General features: G+C 44.6%; 1 protein-coding gene across 3 annotated transcripts in view; it reads right to left on the reverse strand.

The window, feature by feature from the left end:
- Positions 1-24,574, reverse strand: part of LOC147009626 (recombining binding protein suppressor of hairless-like protein) — a 49,176-nt gene that overhangs the window by 18,851 nt on the left and 5,751 nt on the right. For 2 of the 3 annotated variants that reach the window (XM_085862567.1, XM_085862566.1), the window contains exons 3-9: positions 16,810-16,923; positions 14,435-14,505; positions 10,326-10,435; positions 7,759-7,933; positions 7,426-7,563; positions 6,055-6,167; positions 4,062-4,199 (exon numbers count right to left, since the gene is read on the reverse strand). In XM_085862567.1, coding sequence (XP_085718693.1) covers positions 4,062-4,199; positions 6,055-6,167; positions 7,426-7,563; positions 7,759-7,933; positions 10,326-10,435; positions 14,435-14,505; positions 16,810-16,923 — 859 coding nt within the window. The remainder of the gene's footprint in view (positions 1-4,061; positions 4,200-6,054; positions 6,168-7,425; positions 7,564-7,758; positions 7,934-10,325; positions 10,436-14,434; positions 14,506-16,809; positions 16,924-24,574) is intronic. The other variant, XM_085862568.1, reaches the window with a different exon arrangement.

A 24,574-nucleotide genomic window follows, 5' to 3' on the forward strand; every position in this document is an offset into this window, starting at 1 on the left:
TGTGTCTTCGCTTTTACATTTGCTTTTTGTGTAAATTGCATTGTGTTTCTTTTCCTTCTATGTGCTTTTGGTGGAATTGTATATGTGTGCTTTCCGTTCATCGCGAATAAATGTGCTTTATGTTGAACTGCTTTCCCGCTTCGCTTCGTCATTTCTCTCATTGAATCCTCATCTTGCTTCACGTAAAGGGTTGGTAGTGGGCTGAATACGCCCGATAATTAATCGAACCGTCGAGGCCGACGATAACACCGCTCGGTTATCCCGATAGTACGGAACGGGTCGCTTAAGTGGCCCGTGTCCGAAGTCGACCTGCGGCGAGGTGCGATCGCCCGGTCTACCCTCCGTATGGGTACTTAGGTAGGTCGAATTTGGCGAGCAACCCTATCCCACGCGGGGGCCGATTGGCTCGATCGCGGTGAGACCGAAAGGTCCACCCGTGACTGGTTCCCGGCGTTAGTCCGAGAGGGTCACGACTGGATTGTCCGTCCGGTGGGCGACGTGCCGCGATTCGAGTTACGTGGCCGTCAGCACGCCGGCGGGCGCGAATCTGCAACAATATATATATATATAAACATTTTTATATGTTGTGGTTCTGTGAAACCAACGCTCAAGGCAAATGCACAAAATCCTCCCCCATCCTAAGTGACTGAGTTTGCGTTGGTCCATCAAACATGGAAGGTAACAGACATCGCCCACACCTCAAACTTTCTCCCTCTTTCTTTGCTCATAACTTTTTTGAGATATTCTGTTCAGAGAGAGATAGAGATAGATATGAAAACATAACCTCCGTCCACCTTAGGTGGTGGAGGCAACATTGAAGAAGCATCACATTCCAACAAACAGGAATTAATTAGGACACAAAACAAGAACATCAGGGCTGCCAAGATAGCTTAGAGGTTTGAATACTCTCTTTAAAGCTGCTGGCCTCTGTTTAAATCTCAACACAGCTATAATTTCCTCGGGTGTGTCTGTTGGCACCTGTTATGTTAGTGTAACGATAAAATTGTACAAGTTGTATTGGGTTAGTTCTGCACTGTGTCCTGTCCTCCACTGTATTTATTATTTGCATCTCTTTTCCTGCACTTGTGATTAAGACCTTTTTTATTTATCACATTGTAACAAATCTTTTACGTTTTAAATGTATTCAGCTCGTTCTGTCTTTTTCCTCCGTTGGTCCAGCGTAGTCCGCACATTAGTTTAGCCGGGAAGTAAGACCCCACAGATTTGGCTCCTACTAGCCATTGCATACTTGACAGCTCCATTTGGCTGCACCTGATATGGTAAGTTCCACGCAAGTATGCATTGTTTTGCAACCCCTTGGTGCACAGAGTTATCTGTGCCTGGCAGCCTCAGGACCGGACGTTCGAGAGGGACCTAGTGCTTCCCCTCGTGGCAAGCCTCGAACCCTGGATCCGTAACAATATAATTGCTCTTTTGAGGATCAGATCCCATGGACTAAATAACAGTTTGAATCTGGAGTAAAATCTCAAGATGTTAAGAAATTGGCAATGTTTATTTGGTTTTACAGGTATGTCCTATTACAAATCGGTTTATCACTTACCAAAGCGGCCGTTCCTTATCAATCGTTTTGTTGGAGTGCTTGCTCGAGTGCTTAAGCCACTTGGTGAGCGCCATATTGTATATTTTGTTATTACACACAGTTTGTGTCCCAATCTGGATGTTAGTTTGCTCTAAGCACAAAGAGGTACATAGACAGCACAAGCGGACGTGGTACAAATGGGTAGCTTTGGATTTGTAAAGGGACTCTTTGCGGGTGTGTGTGGTGTGTGTGTGGTGTGCATGCCTGCATGCTTGGTTACGTGTGTGCACTGCACAGGATCCACAGGTGCGTGGACCAAACTTGCACCCAGGCCTATGGTGCATGTCCCCGTCGTGTGTGGCGCCATGGTGGAGGTTTTAACTTTTAACCTCAGCAGCGTCCTCTTTTGTCCTTTGTCTTCATGGCTGTTTCTAAAACAATTGCTTATTACCTTCGCCGAAGGAGAAGGTACTGCATTTGGATCCGTTTGTTTGTTTGTCCACGCAGAACTTGTGTTTTTTCTCTGTCAGATCCACAGAACTTGCTTGTCAGTTTGAGACCATTTTTCACCATTGGTGCAACTACTCATGTAGAATGTTCTAATGATAATTATGATGTCATAGGTCACATGGTATGGCAGTCATGTTGGAAAAATGGAAAAACTTTGGACCTCTATCTCTGAAACCGGACCAAGGAAAAAATTGAAATAGCACATGCCATGTACTCATGGGGAATGTGATTTTTTTTTTAAATGACATCATAGGTGCCTTCGTTATGACATCATATTTGCATCTGTAGAACGCTACATCTGATCGGTATGAAAATTTTTGAGGGTCATTTAGGGATAAAATGGTCCACAGAAAAAATATTGATGATGTCATCAGTCACGTGATTCGGCAACCATATTGTTTTAAAAATATTTTAAAAATGACAAAAATCGTCTTCTCTGAAGCTGGCTAAACACATTGAGGTGAAACTTTCAAGTATGACTGCCTATCCATGTGGAACAAAAGGTTAACACATATGATGTCATAAGACATAGTTTAGCAGCCATATTGGATTAACGTTAAAACCGATAAAAAATCTTCTCCAGAACGACTGGACAGATTGATATGAGGGAAAACCACACAAATGTTCCTTAAGCCTTGGGTGTATAAGTTTGTTAAGAAATAATTGATAGGTCACATGGTTTAGCAGCCATATTGGATTGAAGAAAAATAATAAATAATGTTTTCTCTGGAACCTCTTAATCAATCGATGTGAAACGTCACAATTATGATCTAGTCGTGATGGGGAATATATCTATCTATAATTCCAGCAATCTCTGTGTCTGTCTGTTTGTTTGTTTGTCTGCGACTGCCGTTTCTCGACGACCGCCAGTCCCATCTGATTGAAACTTGCCAGGAATATTGCCGGGGCCCCGCAGATGTGCCTTTTCGAGGTTTGATGTCAATCGGACGAGCGGTTCCCAAGTTACAGCCATTTATCTGTCAACCAATGACAAGACACGGTGCCATGACGTCACAATTAATGTTTATTTATTTATTTTTTGCACGTTTGACGGTCCAATTTGATTGAAACTTGCCAGGAATATTGCTGGGGACCCATGGATCTGCCTTTTCAAGGTTTGATATTAATCGGATAAGCGGTTCCCAAGTTATGGCCATTTATCTGTTGACCAATGACAAGACACGGTGCTATGACATCACGAATGACATCACAATTGTTATTTATTTATTCATTTATTTTTTGCATGATTGATGGTCCGATCTGATTTAAACTTGCCAGTAATATTGCTGGGGACCCGCGGATATGCCTTTTCGAGGTTTGATATTAATCGGACGAGCGGTTCCCAAGTTATGGCCATTTATCTGTGGACCAATATCTGCGAGAAAGGGGGACGGGAGAGGGGGGATGAGAGGTGGGGGCAAGAAAGAGCGGCGAGAGAGGAGGGGGAGAGAGGAAGGGCGAGACTAGGGGGAGAGGGGGGCAAGAGAGGGGGTGAGAGTTGTGGGGGGGCGAGAGAGGGGGGGAGTGAGAGAGAGGGGGCGAGAGAAGGCTGCACATACTGGCATTCACCTATGGGCCCGCACTAGTGTTTTAAATTCCAACTTCATTGGACACATGGTCTGGCAGCCAGAATTATTTAGTTCTATGATCTGGGTTCTTTTTGATTTTTTTTTTTTTTTGAAAAAGGCTCACTTGGCTGTGCCTGGATGGGTTTGAGGGTGGAAGAGTAGCAGCTGAAATGTAAATTCTCCCATGCTGTTATAGCCAAAGAAAGCTGCATAAAGCAACCGTGAAAGGTAACCCAAGGTAAGTAAGCCCTTTGCTGTTTCAAACCCTTCCCAGAGTTCCTCCACAGCTGTAACGACATTCACAAATCGTACACACATGAGAATCCCAATGCCACACACCCCCTCAGCTGCCAGACCAGTTTCATCGCTTGTTGGTAAAGGAAATCACTACAATCACTCATTCAAAGCAACCAGCCAATCACATACACACAGCAAGCCTCTACCTGAGCAAAGATGACTGAGTGTCCAACCAACCCAAGATACAAATCTTTTCCTGAGACCTGAAGTGCCACCTTGTGCAGCTGTGAAACAGGCTCTGTGCATTGCAAGCTGGCTGTGCCTCTCTCCACTCTTCTGACCACCTAAGGCAAGGAAGAGGAAGGGTTGGAGAATGTGTTTAAATACATGAGGTGGTTCAATTACAGATAAGGAAGTGGAGGGTGGAGGTGTGTAAAAACAAAAAAGAAAATGAAGATCTGATATTTCCTGTGAAGCTCAGCATTTGTGGAGCATAGTAGAACTTCCAAAGAACGAACAATCCAGGTCCACCAAAGCTATGGTTGACACCTGGAAAGTTGTCCCTCAACCATGAGAAGTCTGCTCATGATTCTGGGAATCCAGGTTCAAGTCCCTCGTTCCGTGTTGTCTACTACTCATTGTCTACGAAGGTCATTGTACAATTTATGTTTAAAAATATTATTACGTGGAAAGGGGTGGTGGTGGGATAAGTGCTATAAATTCCAACAGGTAAGCCTCATCTGCCATGACACTGATGTACCTCTGCCAAATTTATACCAAGTATGGATGTAGACAGGAACAACTATAACGGCACTCGGTAGAGTGCATGCCTCCACCAGACTAAATGGCTTACATTTTGTATCCGAATGATAGGCTGGATCTGGATCCGGGCTTTAACTAAAATCGAATTGGCTTGTTCTCGTCACCTAACCAACTCATCCACCTAGTTTTGGCAAAACTCGTCCGCAACGTTTCAAGATATCATGCTACGTATCGTTTGTGGCCGCATCTCTCAATGGTGAAGAAAATTATAGTATCCAGATTCGGATCTTCACCAAGATCGAATCAATTCGTTCTTGACACACACACACATCCCCCAACATCTCCACCAAATTTTGTCTGAATCCGTCCATAACTTTTTTGAGATATTCTGTTCAGAGAGAGATAGAGATAGATATGAAAACATAACCTCCGTCAACCTTAGGTGGTGGAGGCAACATTGAATAAGCATCACATTCCAACAAACAGGAATTAATTAGGCCACAAAACAAGAACATCAGGGCTGCCAAGATAGCTTAGAGGCTTGAATACTCTCTTTAAAGCTGCTGGCCTCTGTTTAAATGTCAGCACAGCTATAAATTGCCGTCCTGGTGTGCAGGGCGATTCATCAGCGAGTGTGCCGTCTCTGATGAATGTTACGCCAGGCATCCCGGCTACCAGCATTCTTTGGAGGCCATTAAATAATCCGTGTCCTTAGCGAAGAGGAGGTGAGCAATTGCTGATACCATCACCAAACTAAAACTTCCTTTTCTAACTTACAGAAGACACTACATCAGTGCACAGCTGCACTCCTAGGAAATTGGCTGCATACAGAAGAAGACAAGAGCATCACCATTGCTGGGTTAACTTGTCGGTTTGAAAGTAATGGCAAATTGTGTTCTCGAAGCATACGAGGTATGTCAAGTGAACTCAGTTGCATGAGCATCTTAATGAAAATTACTCTCTTGTGGAGTTCGTTTTTTCTGTGGCCAAAAGATGAACTCGTATACTGTAAAGCAAGTATGGAGAGCACCATTCTGCAAAACCAAGAGAAATGCAAACTCGCTCCCACCTACCAACTCTGCATGCCAGAAGCCTGGTTTTAAGAGAAACCTGGTTTTAAGAGAAAATGAGAATGGCATCTTTGAAAGGCTCCTGACAACAGAGTTGCTGTCGGCAGTATGCTGAGAGCAAACATGTTGGAATCGCTTGGATATGTCTGCATTTGCCTGCTTCTTGCTCACACAAGCCTGTCCCTGTAAGGACTACTGTATAAATCCCATAAATTACGGTAGATCTGAGTATGAATGGTTTATCTGAAAACACACACACACACACACACACACACACACACACACACACACACACACACACACACACGTCCCTTCGGAACAGGTGAGGCTAATAAGGAATCAATGACTGGTTATTTGATGAGTGTACCAGTGGAGGTAGAGCGAGGCCAGTCAGAGTGCACACAAGCTGGATAGTTGCTCCGTAGCGTACAACTCCCTCCATGGTGCTCAGCTCACTCTCACGGCTCTGTTGGTCAGATACTGCTCACCACACCATAAAACAATCAAATCCTCCACACACCTTGATCGCATTATATTATAAAAACTGGTAAATCTGTGGTTTCCATTAACTGACTTTGTAATACAAACTAAACACATCAGGCTTCATCTGTACGATATTCTAGGTCACAGTTTAACATATCAGATGTCATTCTTTAATATTCCAGGTCACGGTTGGCAAGACTTGAACGTTCCCCTGTCAGATAGAAAATAAACTGTACAATTATGTCTCCTCTCTTATGAGAGTTTTTTTTAATTCTCCACTAGATCAAGGTGGTGGAGGGTGTGAACTGACAGTAGGATAGTGTGGTAACTCTTGGACACCAAAAGGCAAGGAAATGATGATGATGATGATGATGATGATGATGATGATGACATACTGTATATATAGATAGAGAGAGATTGTGGATAAGGATGTGGGATGGTGGTGGTGGAGCAGCATCTGCTTGAAGCCCCTCTCCTAATTTGGAAGATGGCCAAGGTATGGGCATGCAATAGTCAACTCGTTTTAAAGGTGCAATGTGAGTTTTACTGTCCACAGACAAACACAATCAAAAAGGACAGTAAGCACAAGGTCTTTCTGAAGAATAGCATACCTTTTGATGCAACGCCCAGGGTGACTGCTTATTGGCGGTTGGGCTGAGAAATCAGACTCAGAGCAGACAGCTCAAAAGTGAGATATACTACTGAGCTATCCTATCAGCTTCAAAAGCCTGGTGTTGGCTTAACGGTTAAGGTGGCTGGCTGAAGTTCTTTGGTCTTGAATTCAAGCCCCTGTCTGCTATTGAATTAACATCAGGTGAAGTTGATTCAGCCTGTCATCATTCTGAGGTCGGCAAAATGAGTACCAGCATACTGGTAATAGAGGGCATCACATCAGCAGCACAGCCATGCTCCCAGAAAATGATGGAACCAGCAGCCACAGGTTGCACATGATATCAGCTGCAAAAGGATCTGTATGATTCGAGAAAAGACTAAATTGGTATCATGAGAATCTGAGAAGAACAGTTTGACTTTAGTTTCGCTACCCTCGGGGCTGGACAAAAGTTACAGCTGTGCCCTCCTTGGTCCTGGTTGTATGTTCAGTATCCTGAACGTCCACACCAGAGAACCCACGAGGTGATGAAAGAACAGGCAATTTCAAAATAACAAAATGTTCATTATTCTGAAGAAGAGGGCAGAGGATGATACATAGCAATCCTTGGAATATTTTCAGTGCTGGCTCTTGAACAACTCTCACCGACATGCAGAAGCAGCGATGCCCATCGGCGAGCACTACCAGTGAAGATTGGAGGGGTCGCAAGCAGGAACCTTGTGCTCACCGTTTGGGAGCGCAGACGGCTGAACAGTGCAACGTGACTCCCACTTACTACCGCCACTAACAAAGGATACAATTCAATCAAAAATCTGCAGGTGTTGCTTTTTCAAACCATCATCAATAGTTAAGTTGTACTCTAGGCCTTGTTTACAACATCATACAGTTCTTATGTTAAAGGATTTTATCCTATTTCTCCACCAGCTAATCCACCGCTTCTCTTCGTAACGATTCAAAATATAATCAAAACTAACTTACATTCTCCATGACGCGCACCCTGCTTCTTCTTCGAGGGCTTGGAGATGACGCGTATCGGAGAACCGAGAAAGGTGCCAATAGGTTGCCCACCTGCGTGCCGCAGTTTCAGAGCTAACTGAAAAGTCTTCCGTCGATCAGTGTCAGAGATGTAAAGAGACTTGGCACAAGCGAACGTCTACACACACACAAACACATTTATATTAGTTCCATACACGATTGATTTTTGTTATCCAGTCGCACTTTTCTTTTTGCTGTTTGTAACGTTTTCATACACTGGCAAGTCTGTTGTAAAATAATCCGAAGTTTTTGTTCCTTCCCCTCCTAACGCTCAGCTCATCACAATTAAATACTTATGTTTACCCTTTAGAAACGTTTTATAATGTACTAATCAGCATGAATATCAAGTAAAATCTGCATTTCAAGAAAACCCAGAAAATACACAGCTATGCATTATCTGTGTTGAACCACCAAATACTTCTGCTGGAGACCATGTCAAAGGTCTTCATTCCAAAGTCGTATGAATGCCAAGAAATATAGGGTACTTATTTTGGTGTACATAATGAGAGAGAAGGAGAGAATAGAAGGAAACAAATGCCCGAGTAGGGTAAACAGATTGCGTCTCCACGTGAGTATTGGTGTCTTCCAAACCTCTATCCTCCCCTCGACAGGTGCCTTGTCTGATCCAAAGTTATTTTGCTTACACTGCTCTTTGTTCCACCATCCCATCTCCAAAGGTCCCGCCATAGGCGGCAACATCGCGAGCTAACTGTTATGGAGCCATGAACCAATGTTCTCTTTTTCGAAAAAGGCTCAAACAGTCATTAAAAAGGTTTTGTGGTGATTGAAAGGATAAATAAGTAGAGCTACATTCAAAGTGCACAGCTCCCCATTCCAAATAAATAACAAATCCTCCCCCATGCGACATTGCCAAGGCACCCGACGATGCCGCCGTGCAGCACATGCTGACGGAATTGGGAGGTAGCAGTGCACAATAATTAATTGATTAATTGTGGAATTCAAATAAATTAATAATAATCATAAAATAATTAATTCCTTAATCAATTGGCCAATAGCATACCAAAAACTACTGCTTTTTCATCCGAATCTGTAACTTTTTGAATACAAAGTAATTAATCGAACCTCTATCTTTTTGGACCTCTATCTCTGAAACCGCCTGAAGGGAAAAATTGAAACTTGGCACATGGCAAGTACTTCTCATGGGGAATAAATGTGATAAAAAAAAATGATGTCATAAGTGCCTTCGTTATGACGTCATAATTGCATACGTACAACGCTACATCTGATGAGTATGAAAATTTTTGAGGGTCATCTCGGAATAAAATGGTGCACAGAAAAAAAAAATTGATGACGTCATCAGTCACGTGGTTCGGCAGCCATATTATTTTTGTTAACTTTCAAAAATCTTCCTCTGAAGTAGCTCAACAGATCGAGGTGAAACTTTACATGAATGACCGCCTATCCATGAGGAACAAAAGGTTCACACATATGACATCATAGGTCACATGGTTTGGCAGCCATATTGGATTTACCCAAAAACCTATGGAAATCCACTTCTCCAGGACGGCTGGAAAGATCGAGGGGAAACTTTATACAAATGTTTCTCAAGCCTTGGGTGTACATGTTCGTGAAGGAATAATTGATCGGTCACATAGTTTGGTAGCCATATTGGATTGAAGAAAAAAAATTAAATAATGTTTTCTCTGGAGCCGCTTCATCAATTGAAGTAAAACTTCAAAATTATGATCTCGGCGTGATGGGGAATTCATGTTTTAAATTTCAACTTCATTAGATACATGATCTGCCAGCCAGAATTATTTCTTTATTTTTTGATCTGGGTTCTTTTTTATTTTATTTTTGTTTTTATTGTTTAACAAGGCTCACTTGCCCAGACGATGGGTATGCTGTCAGCTGGACTATACCAAGGACAATGGTTTGCCTTTTGAAAGATGAATAAACCCTTGTTCTCACAAAATCAAAATTGTACGTCTGTAAAGTGCCTTATCTCTCCAAAATTATATACTAGCTTTAAATGCAGATCCTGTATCAGAGTGGTGACCCGTCCAAGATTGTGCCCTCTAGCCAAGGAAAAACTGCTTTGGCAGCCCAAAGGGGTGCTTTTTCTTCTTCTTCTTCTTCTTCTTCTTCTTCTTCTTCTTCTTCTTCTTCTTCTTCCGTAAATGTAAAACAACAGAGTCCTACGTGGACACCATAACACTGCACAATAAATTCAGGTCAATCAGTCTCCCCAATGTATGGATTGCAAGCCAGTGCGTCAGGTTCTATTATCTTTGGAGGAATCTAGGAACTTGCCAAAATAATCTCGTGGCAAGGAATATTCCATATGGTTTACCATTTCCTTTACGGTCAGGGCAGGAATTTGGCTGGGGTACTAGCACATGACCTCTTTTGAAGAGGAAGGCATAGATATCGTTATAAGAATGGGCAATCACCTCGACAACAATCAATTTGTTTCTTTTACACTACTTCCTAAACGACCCAACAACCTCACAGCACAACTTTAGCCACTCGACTGTTTTACCACTCACCATACCCGCATCATCATCATGCGAAAGGTGCAATGGGTCAGGGCTCCCCTGCCCACCCTCGACCCCCAATGTCCCAGTGAGAGAAGCCGCCTCTGGAGATAAGCCTTGCGCTGAAGTGGTAAAACATAATAATATTAGCTTGCTCCTCTTGGTTAACTGTGATCATCTTGATATCGTCACATTTTTGTTCCAAAGCTGTCCTCAAGCCTTACAATATTAACGAAGCCAAGGTTTCTGCTCAGAAGGAATGTCAATCAGATTTTCATGGCATGACAAGCAATGTGATGGATATCATTATATGTTTCTTTTAGCATGGACTATACATTCTGATGACATGCACATTTTTAAATGCGCCCAAAAATGTACCTGAATGCAATCATGAGGGACTGTACATTAAAGTTTATTGTTAGCCCATATATCTGAGAAATGTCCAGGGATTCGACACAATCTGGCATCCTGCTCTGTTTGCAATGCTCGCTGCCTGTGACAAACGAGGCCACATATAAACCTGGCTTTATGACTTGTACAGTCACCACGTTATCAATGGAACTCTCAGCTCTCCTCTTCCACTGGAGGCTGGAGTGCCCCAAGGCAGTGTCTTGGGCCCAGTCTTGTTCCTAATCTATCTATAATTCCAGCAATCTGTGTGTGTGTGTCTGTCTGTCTGTTTGTTTGTCTGCGACCGCCATTTCTCGACGACTGCCGGTCCGATCTGATTGAAACTTGCCAGGAATATTGCCGGGGCCCCGCAGATGTGCCTTTTCGAGGTTTGATGTCAATCGGACGAGCGGTTCCCAAGTTACGGCCATTTTATTGCCTTTTTCAGTGTTGGAAAGGTGTATATATCGCAGCTGAAGTGTCGTTCCACCTTATGATGCCATTTTTTTCTCAGAATAATGATAACAGCATATTGATAATAATAATGATAATAGCACAATAAGTGGCAGTCATAAAAAGAATAATGTGATACAATGACCAATGTCTGTCAACCAATAACGACATATATATTGTCTGTCAACCAATAATGACATATATTGTCTGTCAACCAGACAGGACATGGTGCTATGATGTCACAATGCTTCCTCTTCGGATTGAAACTTGCCAGGAATATTGCCGGGGCCCCGCAGATGTGCCTTTTCGAGGTTTGGTATCAAAAGGAACGAGCGGTTCCCAAGTTACGGCCATTTATCTGTCGACCAATGACAAAACACGGTGCAATGACGTCACAATTTTTATTCATTTATTTTTTGCATGATTGACGGTCCGATCTGATTCAAACTTGCCAGGAATATTGCCGGGGCCCCGCAGATGTGCCTTTTCGAGGTTTGATGTCAATCGGACGAGCGGTTCCCAAGTTACGGCCATTTTATTGCCCTTTTCAGTGTTGGAAAGGTGTATATATCGCAGCTGAAGTGTCGTTCCACCTTATCATGCCATTTTTTCTCAGAATAATGATAACAGCATATTGATAATAATAATGATAATAGCACGATAAGTGGCAGTAATAAAAAGAATAACGTGATACAATGACCAATGTCTGTCAACCAATAACAACCTATATATTGTCTGTCAACCAGACAGGACACGGTGCTATGACGTCACAATGCTTCCTCTTCGGATTGAAACTTGCCAGGAATATTGCCGGGGCCCCGCAGATGTGCCTTTTCGAGGTTTGATATCAATCGGACGAGCGGTTCCCAAGTTACGGCCATTTATCTGTCGACCAATGACAAGACACGGTGCTATGACGTCACAATTTTCATTCATTTATTTTTTGCATGATTGATGGTCCGATCTGATTGAAAAACTTGCCAGGAATATTGCTGGGGACCCACGGATGTGCCTTTTCGAGGTGTGATATTAATCGGATAAGCAGTTCCCAAGTTACGGCCATTTATCTGTCGACCAATGACAAGACACGGCGCTATGACATCACGAATGACGTCACAATTAATGTTATTTATTTATTTATTATTTTTGCATGATTGACGGTCCGATCTGATTTAAACTTGCCAGGAATATTGCTGGGGACCCGTGGATGTGCCTTTTCGAGGTTTGATATTAATCGGACGAGCGGTTCCCAAGTTACGGCCATTTATCTGTCCACCAATATCTGCGAGAGAGGGGGACGGGAGAGGGGGATGAGTGGGGGCGAGAGAGGAGGGGGAGAGAGGAAGTGTGAGAGGGGTGGGAGTGGGGACGAGAGAGAGGGGGATGGGAGAGGGGGTGCGAGGGAGTGGGGGTGAGAGAGAGGGGCGAGAGAGAAGGGCGAGAGAGGAGGGGGGAGAAAGAGGGGCGAGAGAGAGAGGGGGCGTCACAACTCTTCTTCGTTTGATATGACGTCACAATTGACGCTGGGGACCTGAGTGTTTCCCAGGTGTTTCCCAAGTTATGGCCATTTATGATACGGTTGGTCCGATCTAATTGAAAAAATGCCCCTATCCAGTCGTTTACGAGAGCGAAGGAACGAAGCTGCACATACTGGCACGCCTCACCCACGAGAGAGGGTACTGGAACGAGAGAGGGGGAGAGAGGAAGGGGCGAAAGATGGGGAGGAGGGGGTGAGAGGGGGGGGGGGTGAAATAATGCGCCAATCCAGTCGTCGTTTACGCACCTATGGCCCGTACTTGTATACAAAATGACTGCTCTGATGCTCTGGAAAACCCTCTCTTCCTTTTTGCAGATGACTCAGCATTGTTTAGCAAGTACCCCCATTCCATTGACAGCAAGACAGCAACAGCACCGCTGTCTTCTGATTTGGAAGGATTAGATGTTGGTCTGATAAATGCATCCTGCCTTTCAATCCTTCCAAATGCCATAGTCTTACCCTATCATTCCAGGAAGGTCTAACAAACTTATCTATTTCTATGGTCAATCCCTGGATGAGGTACAGTCTCTTGAACTTCGAGGCCTCACCATTAGCCATGACCTCTCATGAGCCTACCGTATTGCAAAGTTGGCCTCCAAAGCCAGCTGTAGCATGGGCATCCTCTGTCATTTCAAGTTTGTCTTTGAAATATCAGAGCTACTGAGTCTAAAAGGCACCAGCATCATCTCTATCACCTTGATTCTGTGAAATTTGAAGCTCTCATCATTACTATCTCCCACAAAGAGGCAGAAGCATAACGCAGACAGGTCAGTGGCATCTGTTGTCTTTTTTAATCCCCATTTCTCCGATCTATCTTTCAGTCCTCCTCCCTTCCCCAACAGCTTCAAGATGCAAGCATTGTTCAAATAAGCTCGGAGTCTTTTACCAAATGGCCAGGCCTAGTCAGATCTATTGTGATCTACAATTACATCGAAGGTGGTAAGATCAGGAATTTGAATTTTTTTGCAGGGTGCCAGCAATAACTCACCTACTGCTCAAAATACACCGTGACATCCAGAAGCTAACAGACGGAGCACTCAGATTTACGGTATTCTAAGAGACGGCACGCTTTGAGATAGAACATCATGCCTGCAAAGCACCAGACATCTAAAAGTTGGGCTGGGAATAAAACCAGATCCTGCTCCTCACTACATCCTCAGACAGGTTTTGTCATGCTGCATTTTTATTGGTAAGAGACCATTGCAGTCTCGATCCTGCGGGCCCGAATTGGGAGCATCATGAGCGAACGTGCATTTCTGGCTGGTCAGCCATCATCAGCACAAAGAAGATGCCCCCCTCCCCCTTCCACCCTTCCAACCCGTCGAGTAAGTAGATCATGCCTCCTTAAGTTGGTTGAGATTCTGCTTCTAAATGATAAAAGCTATGTATATAAGCAATTGATTGATTGACCATAGCCAGGTTGATGAGTGGCAGACACCTTGTTGGTCAGGATCCATGCGGCAGTAGCCAATTGTCAGTGTGTCACATGGTTCCTGGTACCACATCAGTGAAGATGCTTATTCGGTACAGTATTTCGTGGCACATCGGTATAATAAGCAACTTATAGGCGAGTCAACAAATTGCTTTAGTGCATTGTCAAGATGACTTTTTAGCAGGTATCGACTGAATGCCTACTTTGTCAACTCGCTAACTAATCGTTGATTGGAAATCATTTTCATCATCAAAGCAGTAACAGTAAGGTATGTAGTCGACAGTAAGGTACGTAGTCATTGCAACTCACCCAACAACTGTTGCCTTCTCAAGTTCCAGCCATTGCCACAGATAACCACGCAAGGCGGAGGACAAAAGAACCTGTGGGTACGACACAAGGAATTTAAATTGAGAGCAATCCAATACAACAGCATGAATGTGCTATCAACAATACCATCTTCTTATGCAGTCACGTGATGGGCCCTCCCTGGGAGGATACTTAACACTGGGCATCTTATGCACAACTGTCCCAAACGAAGACCGCTCTGTGGTCAGACATGAGCCCTGCCTACTGGACAACTACTGTACACGAGTTAGTAGTGCTTTCAGTTTTTAATTTTTAATCAAGTTAGAAACCACAATAGAAAATGTGGCAATAAAATGCACTGATGGTCTTCAGTGTAGACCTACATTATTGACATCTTTCCTTGACATCGTCGTTTTATCGCCCCACTGGCCAACCGATCTTCCATGCCGAGAAAGAATTCCGCCAGTTATCCCAAGACTGTGAGGATGTTGTGGCCCTTGCAGACAGAATCAGTTGTGATCAATGTCCAAACAATGTCCATGCAGGACTCCTCGCTGCGCTGTCTGCCAATGTGGGATGGCAGTCGTAAATATCTTTTACACTTCGAACATCCCCTGCAGATGGAAAGGTTCCTTCGGTGTCCGTCCTTGTCATCCCCAGTCCTTTGTACTCCTGCTCTGCCGTTTAAAAGCAGGCTATCCATATTCTTGAATATGGCAGTTATGATTATACCCGTCAGCGTCTCAGCTGCAGTTTTCCAGAAGCCGAGCGGTTTCTTTTTTGTATGCAGAGTCAAAGCTCGTGGAAGATCCGGATATAACAGAACCAGAGGAACAATCGAAAGAGGGGGAAAACACCAACAGCGGGGTTGAGAGACAAATAGAAAACTTGAAGAAATAAGGGATGTGGGGAAGAATGAGGGCTATGAGAGGCCAATATGGATACAGAAGCAAACCCTCAGGCAAGAAAAACTGGAAACTTTGAAAAAGGTGGGCAGGGGGGGGGGTGAGCAGGGTGTCATCGGGGGTAGAAAAGATGATGGTTTTGGATTGGAGATGATCCGAGATGGTGGTGAACAGCTGTCTTGAAGACCTGGAGGGAAGAATGAGATTGAAGAGAATGTGGAAGTTGATTCCACACGTGGGGAAAACAGAAGAACAAATGAGTGGAGGTGAGCAGTGATCCCGTATTTTGGGAGTTTCATCAGAGGAGGGTTGATGGTGGACCACGTGTGCACCACAGAGACTTGCAGGGGGGATTGGGGGGTGTGTGAGGAAAAGCACTGAAAGAGCAAAGGGAGTGAGACCGGAAAGGAGGCAGTAGAAGACAGAGAGACCACCGAGCTGAGGTGAGCAGTGATTCTGGGTGGTGTCGTTGTTCTGCGTAAGTATGGGAGTTTGGATTCTGTTGTTGGTTTTTGGTCTCGTCTGTCTTTTAATTCCTTCAATAAGCTCTTCCACTGAAGCATTTTCCTTCAGCACTAAAAACGTTAGTAATAAATTACTTTGTGGTGATTATCAATTTCTCAGATCTCCCATTTGATGGATAACTTTTGATAGAACCCAATGGGGCCACCATAATGTTTATAAACCTTGAACTATCATGATGAGGCATGGAAGTTAAAACTAGGCTTCACTTGCATCGGAAATTTGGCAAAACTATCAGAGCAAAATCTGCACATGCCAAAGACACATTTGGATGTTTCATATCCACATTGCAGATAAAACAGCTACAGTAGGTCCAACAGGATTGGACAGCGCCGGCGCACTTACCTTTGGGCTGCGAGGTCGGGATTGGATTCCCAACCTGGCAATGAACTCTCAAAATGTATGTTTTGGAAGCAGCGTGGGTGTCAAGCTAGATGTGTATTGAGCTGGGGGAGTCAAGTCTGCTAGCATGAGTTGGCAGATGTCAACGATCCCACGGTGTCGTTCACGAAGAGTAGGCGAGTTATCATCGGCACCTTGAACAAATTACAAATCCCTGCTCAAATTACCTTCAATCGAACATCAGGCCTGGCCAGACAGTCCGTGAAAGGCTTGGGCCAAAAATGTTCCCCGTGAGAAGAAGGTGACGACTCCACGAGACGGTGAGGATAATTTTGACCAGTGATGTAGGGGAGTAAATAGAACAGCCAGCTTAAATGGATCTTTCAAAGAAAGCATGCTTCATATTGCAGTGCCCCCTGCTGGCACTACATTGAATTTAAAGTGAACTTTTCAGGCCTACTCATTTTAGTTTGTAAAGTCAGCTTATTTCACATCTTTTGCTTTTGAATGTCTGAAATTGCTGCAAAAGGAAAACAAACAAATAAAAAAACAAATAAAGACAGGTAAGGATGCAATAGTCATCATCAAATGAGATTCATGGGCAGCAACCTTTTCTCATTGCCATAGGACTTCTGGGCCACACGTGCATGTGAGATGCTCACTCGGCACAGAGCCTGTAACCACCAAGGTTCAGAACTCAGGTCGTCTTTGACACTCTCCGTCCTGCAAACAAAAAGACAATCACATCGCGTATAAATGACACGTATCACGGCAAAGGTAGCAACTGGACCTGATGATAGCACACCTCAACCGGCTTTGGTTGATAGCACAATGGTAGCACACATCTACGATATCTTTGGACGTTGTTCCATCACAATCCCACAAAAAAGGTAAAATGTCAAAAGATATCGTGATGGTTATCCATAAGAGGATTGCGGCGTCGTATTGAGCATCGTAATGTGGTATCATTCCTTATTTGTTTGGTTGTTTTGAGGTTTCATCTCTCTGTTTTTACATTTTTCTTGAAATGTTTTTTATTCTTCTGTGTGTGTGTGGAATACATATATTATATATATATATATATATATATATATATATATATATATATATATATATATATATATATATATAAAGAAAAGAAGGCGCTTCCAACCAAAAGTAAAAAAATAATAATAATAAATAGATAAACTCCGCTAATTTAAGCAAAAAAAGCAAGAGCAGAACCGGTCTCAGGCAACATTTCACCGGTTTCATCAGGCAGAGTTGATGTAGTTTATTTCTATTTATTTTTATTTTTTCACTTTTCGTTGGAAGTGCCTTCTTCTTGTTCGAAAATGTGTCATCCCAACCGCCTCAATCTTATACAAACACAGCTCCTGACTGTTATGGTGAGCATCGCCGCGGATTAGGTCTCACACGGTAAAACCGCATAATCCGCACAGAACAACCATCTGTCTGCCACCGAGATGATTGTTCCCGCTAATGCAAACCATTCAACCAGAAGGCACGTGATGTGATCGGCGGGTAAATCAAAACATGTGGAGTGTGACGAGCACTCCGCCGATCCCCATTGAACATAATAACCGGTCTTCACTATTAAGAAAGCTCTTATGAGGGTAAAGGAAACATTAATGAGGAAGGACAGGGCGAGGGTGGTGTATGCAATACCCTGTGGTTGTGGAGCCGAGTATGTGGGAGGAGGAGGACCTGAGGCCAACCTGTTGCTGAACACCACAAGGCCTTTGAGCGCAATTATACTAACAGGTCTGCCATTGTCAAACATGGGATCAAGGCAGGACACACACCTTTATGGGATAGTGTTAGCATTTTATGCCTTAATGGTGAGTGTTGGCTTAATGGTGAGAGTGGTGCGCTTGGGATCCTGGGATCCTGAGTTCAAATCCCACTCAGCTGTTAATACCAGATTGGGTTAACTCGGCCTATCATCCTTTCGAAGTCGGCAAAATAAGTGCCAGCTTGCTGGTATACAATGTCAGAGTGGCGACCTGTCCAGTATTGTGCCCGATAGCCAAGGAGACTATTTTGGCAGCACCAATGCTCTGCACAGAGTATGGTCCCATTGGATGGATGGATGGATGGATGTTAGCATTTTCGGCTCGACCCCGAACAGGACCAGAAGACGGATTCTGGAGGCTTGGCATGCAGAGGAAATGGTCACATCTATCACCAGGAGGTGGTGGATTTATCTTTCGCGTTTGGACCGCTCTTGCATAAACGCACCAGGGAATCCCGGATATTGCATGGGGATTCCACTTAGTACGTCATTCGGCTGTGCGGTCAGGACTAACCCCCCCCCCCCACCAAACCTCCCTCCCCGCACTTCTTCTCCACACATGGCCACGTTGGCACTGTTGTGAATTTACTTAGTACACGCAGTTAGTGGTACGCTTGATGACTCCTGATTGTGTTTACTTGCAATGATAGTGACCGATTATTTTCTGATGTTATCTTTAATGGCTGTTGATGCAATCTCAGTGGTTTACATGCGTTTCCTTCATCTGTTAATGTGATAGTAGTTTTTAAATTTGTTAAAGTGATACACACGTTGATTGGCTGTTCAGCTTGGCCACCCCCATTTAGGGGGATGTTGTGGGAATGTTCATCACTCTTGAGGAAGGTTAACGGTGGCATGTTGCGTTGCACATGTTGTTGATCGAAACTGTTGAGTCGTTGTTTGTTCAATTAAAGGTTGGAGAATCTACCATGGAAGTGTGTGTGTGTGTGTGTGTGTGTGTGTGTGTGTGTGTGTGTGTGTGTGTGTGTGTGTGTGTGTGTGTGTGTGTGTGTGTGTGTGTGTGTGTGTGTGTGTGTGTGTGTGTGTGTGTGTGTGTGTGTGTGTGTGTGTGTGTGTGTGTGTGTGTGTGTGTGTGTGTGTGTTATACACATTAAAGCCTGGTGTTGGTGCAGTGGCTTGGGACCCAAAAGTTCCTGAGTTCAAGCCCCGTTGGGCCACTGAATTAATATATATATATATATATATATATATATATATATATATATATATATATATATATATATATTTATTGTGACGTCCACAGGACTTGAACAGTCCCACCAACGTAGAATGAGCCGAAACGATGGAGGCGGTTTATTTATTTATAACCCAAACATGGCGGTTCTAATCACTCTACCGCAAACGGGACGAGAAAGTTGGCACGAGTCGCTTTTCACTGAGTTGATGATGTTTATTTGTTTTTATTATTAACCAGAAATAACAAGACTCGGCAAGAAGAGGGATCCAGGGCGATTCGACGGGATGGTGTGGGATCGGGCGTGGGGAAAAAACACAGACAATTCCAATAAATATACAATTCTCAAACCCTCGAGGTGCCAAGCACACAAGCGCGCGCACACACACACACACACACACACACACACACACACACACACACACACACACACACACACACACAAAACGTAGCTACTTCTGGTGGTCAGGCTGGACCGTGGTGTGGACGCAACCGTCCCTGGACTGGCGTCGGACGAGCTGGCCCCGCTCTCGTCAGGGGGGCAGGAGAAACCGCGGTGCTGTCGACCTCCTGGTCTTGGCCCAAGTCCGCCCACAGCCGCCAGGGAACCAGTTCTGGCACCAAATTGCGAGCAGGAGAGGGAGGCAGGTCCGCCCGCCGTTCGACCCCGTACTCCGAGTCAGCAGAACCCCAGAGCCAACCAAGGTGAGGAACGAGGCTCAGCAAGGCTCCAAGACACGATGAAGAACACGATCGAATCAGCACAACAACAAGGACGCTCTCCGCGCAACAGCCTCCACACCCAAAAAACACGATCTTTTTGTCCCGATCTTCTTCCTCTTCCTTTTCGACCCCGAACAGAACCTTTTTATCCTCCCGTCCTCGTCACTTCCAATCGAGCCGTTTATTGGCCCACCGCCGTCGCCTTCCGCCAATCGTGATCACGGGGCGGAGCCATCCGCTGCACTGTCCTGTGACGTCACGGCCAGCCTCCAGGGACTACTAAAAGGGGTTTACGCAGACACACTTACCCTACACACTTACCCTATCCCGTATCCCTATCTAATTACGTGTCAATTATCATTTCCCCCTTGAAGAAATGAACATTTACTAGACAACTTATCACCACTGAATTGCTACTTATTACATCGAGATCCTGGTAAACTCGAACAGCATACCTAATTAAACATCCTAATTACCCTTTGAATGCATACCCCCCCTCAAACGTAACAATATATATATATACCAAGTCGAGAACACCAGGGGGTTAACTCAGCCTGCCATCCTTCCGAGGTCGGCGAAATGAGTACCAGTTGTACTGGGCCCGGTGTATGCCCCGGTTAGAATAGGTGTACCATATCCCTGTGTGTCGTAAGAGGCGACCAGGGTTGTGTCAGGAAGGGCATCCGGCGTAAAAACCTATGCCAAATCATTATGCGGACAACAAAACGAATTTCCATACCGGATCGGTCGAGGCCCAGGTTACCAACGACCGCCACCGGTACCGGTGGTCAGCAGGGTACCAGTGGAAATTGTGCTACTGCTGGGCGAAGGAGGAGATGGAGACGGGGAAAGCGAGTCCAGAGGCAGTGGGAGTGGGGGAAGGGTAGAAGTGTGGAGGTGAGAGTTGGAACTCTGAATGTTGGGACGATGACTGGCAAAGGGCGAGAGTTGGCTGATATGATGGAGAGAAGAAAGGTGGACATACTGTGTGTACAAGAGACCAAGTGGATGGGGAGTAAGGCAAGGAGCATTGGAGGTGGTTTCAAACTGTTCTACCATGGTGTGGATGGGAGGAGAAATGGTGTCGGGGTAATCCTGAAGGAAGATTATGTCAAGAGGGTATTGGAGGTGAGGAGGGGGTCTGACCGAGTGATGAGTGTGAAGTTGGAAATTGAAGAGGTGATGATGAATGTCATCAGTGCATATGCCCCACATATGGGGTGCGAGATGGAGTATAAAGAAGATTTCTGGAGTGAGTTAGATGAAGTGGTGGAGAGTGTATCCAAGGATGAAAGAGTGGTGATTGGAGCAGATTTCAATGGGCATGTTGGGGAAGGGAATAAAGAGGATGAGGAGTTGATGGGTAGGTACGGTCTCAACAAGAGAAATGTGGAAGGGCAAATGGTGGTAGAGTTTGCAAAAAGAATGGAAATGGCAGTGGTAAATACGTATTTCAAGAAGAAGGAGGAACACAGGGTGACGTACAAGAGTGGAGGAAAGTGCACACAGGTGGATTACATCTTAAGTAGGAGATGCAACCTGAAAGAGATTAGAGACTGTAAGGTGGTGGCAGGGGAGAGTGTAGCTCGACAGCATCGATTGCTGGTCTGTAGGATGACTTTAGAGGTGAGGTTGAGGAAGAGAATGAGGGCTGAACCAAGGACCAGATGGTGGAAGCTGAAGGAGGAAGACTGTTGCGTGAAATTTAGGGAGGAGGTGAGACAGGCGTTGGATGGTGGTAAAGATGGGTGGGATGATTGGGCAACAACAGCAGAAGTTGTGAGGGAGATAGCTAGGAAGGTACTTGGTGTGACATCTGGACAGAGGAAGGAAGATAAGGAGAGTTGGTGGTGGAACGAGGAAGTACAGGAAAGTATAAGGAAGAAGGGGTTGGCGAAAAAGAAGTGGGATAGTCAGAGAGATGAAGAAAGTAGGCAGGAGTACAAGGAGTGGCATCGAAAGGTAAAAAGAGAGGTGGCAAAGGCTAAGCAAAAGGCATATGACGAGCTGTATGAGAAGTTGGATACAAAAGAAGGGGAAAAGGATTTATACCGATTGGCAAGACAGAGGGATCGAGCTGGGAAGGATGTGCTGCAGGTTCGGGTGATAAAGGATGCAAATGGGAATGTGCTGACGAGCGAGGAGAGTGTGTTGAGAAGGTGGATGGAGTACTTCGAGGAGCTGATGAATGAAGAAAATGAGAGAGAGAAGGTTGGAAGAGGTGGAGATAGTGAATCTGGAAGTGGGGTGGATCAGTAAGGATGAAGTGAGGACTGCTATGAAGAAGATGAAAAGTGGAAAGGCGGTTGGCCCAGATGGTATACCAGTGGAGGCATGGAAGTGCTTGGGAGAGATGGCAGTGGGGTTGTTAACCAGATTGTTTAATAAAGTCTTGGAAAGTGAGAGGATGCCGGAGGAGTGGAGATTAAGTGTACTGGTTCCGATTTTCAAGAACAAGGGTGATGTGCAGAGCTGTGGAAATGAAAGAGGGATAAAGTTGTTAAGCCACACCATGAAGTTGTGGGAAAGAGTAGTGGAAGCTCAGTTGAGAAGAGAGGTGACGATCTGTGATCAGCAATATGGGTTTATGCCAGGAAAGAGCACCACTGATGCAATGTTTGCTTTAAGAATGTTGATGGAGAAGTACAGGGAATGCCAGAAGGAGTTACATTGTGTGTTTGTGGATTTAGAGAAAGCTTATGATAGGGTGCCAAGAGTGGAGTTGTGGCATTGTATGAGGAAGTCGGGAGTGGTGGAGAAGTATGTGAGGATGGTGCAGGATATGCATGAGGACAGTGTGACAGCGGTGAGGTGTGCGGTTGGAATAACAGACTGGTTTAAGGTTAAAGTGGGATTGCACCAAGGATCGACTCTGAGCCCTTTCCTGTTTGCAATGGTGATGGACAGGTTGACGGATGAGATCAGACTGGAGTCCCCATGGACTATGATGTTCGCGGATGACATCATGATCTGTAGGGAGAGTGGGGAGCAGGTTGAGGCGAGCCTCGAGCGGTGGAGGTACGCACTGGAGAGAAGGGGAATGATAGTCAGTCGGAGTAAGACGGAGTACATGTGCGTAAATGAGAGGGAGGGTGGTTGTCATGTGCCGTTGCAAGCAGTTGAGGTGGGGAAGGTGGATGGGTTTAAATACTTGGGATCAACTGTCCAAAGTAACGGAGAGTGTGGGAGAGAAGTGAAAAAGAGGGTGCAGGCAGGATGGAGTGGGTGGAGAAGAGTTGCAGGAATGATTTGTGACAGAAGGGTAGTTGCAAGAGTGAATGGGAAAGTATACAAGACGGTAGTGAGACCAGCTATGTTGTATGGTTTGGAGGCGGTGGCGCTAACAAAAAGACAGGAAGCGGAGCTGGAGGTGGCAGAGTTAAAGATGCTGCGATTCTCGTTGGGAGTGACGAGGATGGACAGGATAAGAAATGAGTACATTAGAGGGACAGCGCAGGTAGGACGGTTTAGAGACAAAGTGAGAGAGGCGAGATTGAGATGGTTTGGACATGTGCACAGGAGGGAAGCGGAGTATATCGGGAGAAGGATGTTGAAGATGGAGCCGCCAGGCAGGAGGAGAAGAGGAAGGCCAAAGAAGAGGTTCATGGATGCGGTGAGGGCGGACATGCGGGTGGTTGGAGTGTCAATGGAAGATGTGGAGGATAGAGCGAAATGGAGACGGTTGATCCGCTGTGGCGACCCCTAACGGGAGCAAGCCGAAAGAGGAAGAAGATATATATATATATATATATATATATATATATATATATATATATATATATATATATATATATATATATATATATATATATATATATATATATATATATATATAGCTAATTTTGTCTGTCTGTTCCTACCTGAAAATGGAAACATTCCTTGGAGAGAAGAGATTATTAAGTAAAGTTGTTTCAAATTAATCCAAACCTCCGGAAAAATGATAATTTTTGTCATTCAGACTAAAAATTTAACCTGGGCAGTATATAAGCAACAGATTACTGCCTCAATCACTCCCAAATTCCTTTTTAATTATTTTCGGTGAAGAAATATACAGGTTCTCATTTTTGAGCTCGATCAATTAAAGCAAGAATAAAAGGCTTCTATTTTTTGTTTTTTTTTCTCTCTTTTTTGGTTGAATATCATGGTATTTTTTTTTTCCACAGGTTTCTGATCGTAATCGATGATCAGGATGTAGAGAATTGAGAAAAGAGAAGGTGAAACAGCAAATAACCGTCACGTCTCCTGGCAGGAGTTGGTGGACGTTAAAGATCTCATGGTGTCCTTCGATAAGAGTAGGCGAGCTATTGCCGGAACCTTGCTCTAACCTACAGAGGGCACTGCGTCAGTGGCACAATTACGGATACCGCCAACCACCCTCCCCTTCCCCAATTACGAAACAGGGCTTCAGATGGGAACGCCAACACGACGACCCAGTTTAAATGTCCTTGGAAAAGCCAATTAACCAATCAGAAATAGTATGTGAGATGTGTTTTTAAACCTCCTCCATCGGGAGAGGCGTATACCTGTTGTCGGGTTTGTTTCTGCAATTACTGCCCCCAATTATGATGGTACTTCAGAGTTTCTTAGATCTCAAGGAATACGAAACCACCGTTTCGGGGTTTTTTTCCCCCTGCCACTGTCCGTCGAGCTGTACCTGAGCT

This window comes from Eptatretus burgeri, chromosome 17, assembly GCF_056783735.1.
Source record: "Eptatretus burgeri isolate ZD-2024b chromosome 17, Ebu_testis_v1, whole genome shotgun sequence".
Classification (NCBI taxonomy): Eukaryota; Metazoa; Chordata; class Myxini; order Myxiniformes; family Myxinidae; genus Eptatretus; species Eptatretus burgeri.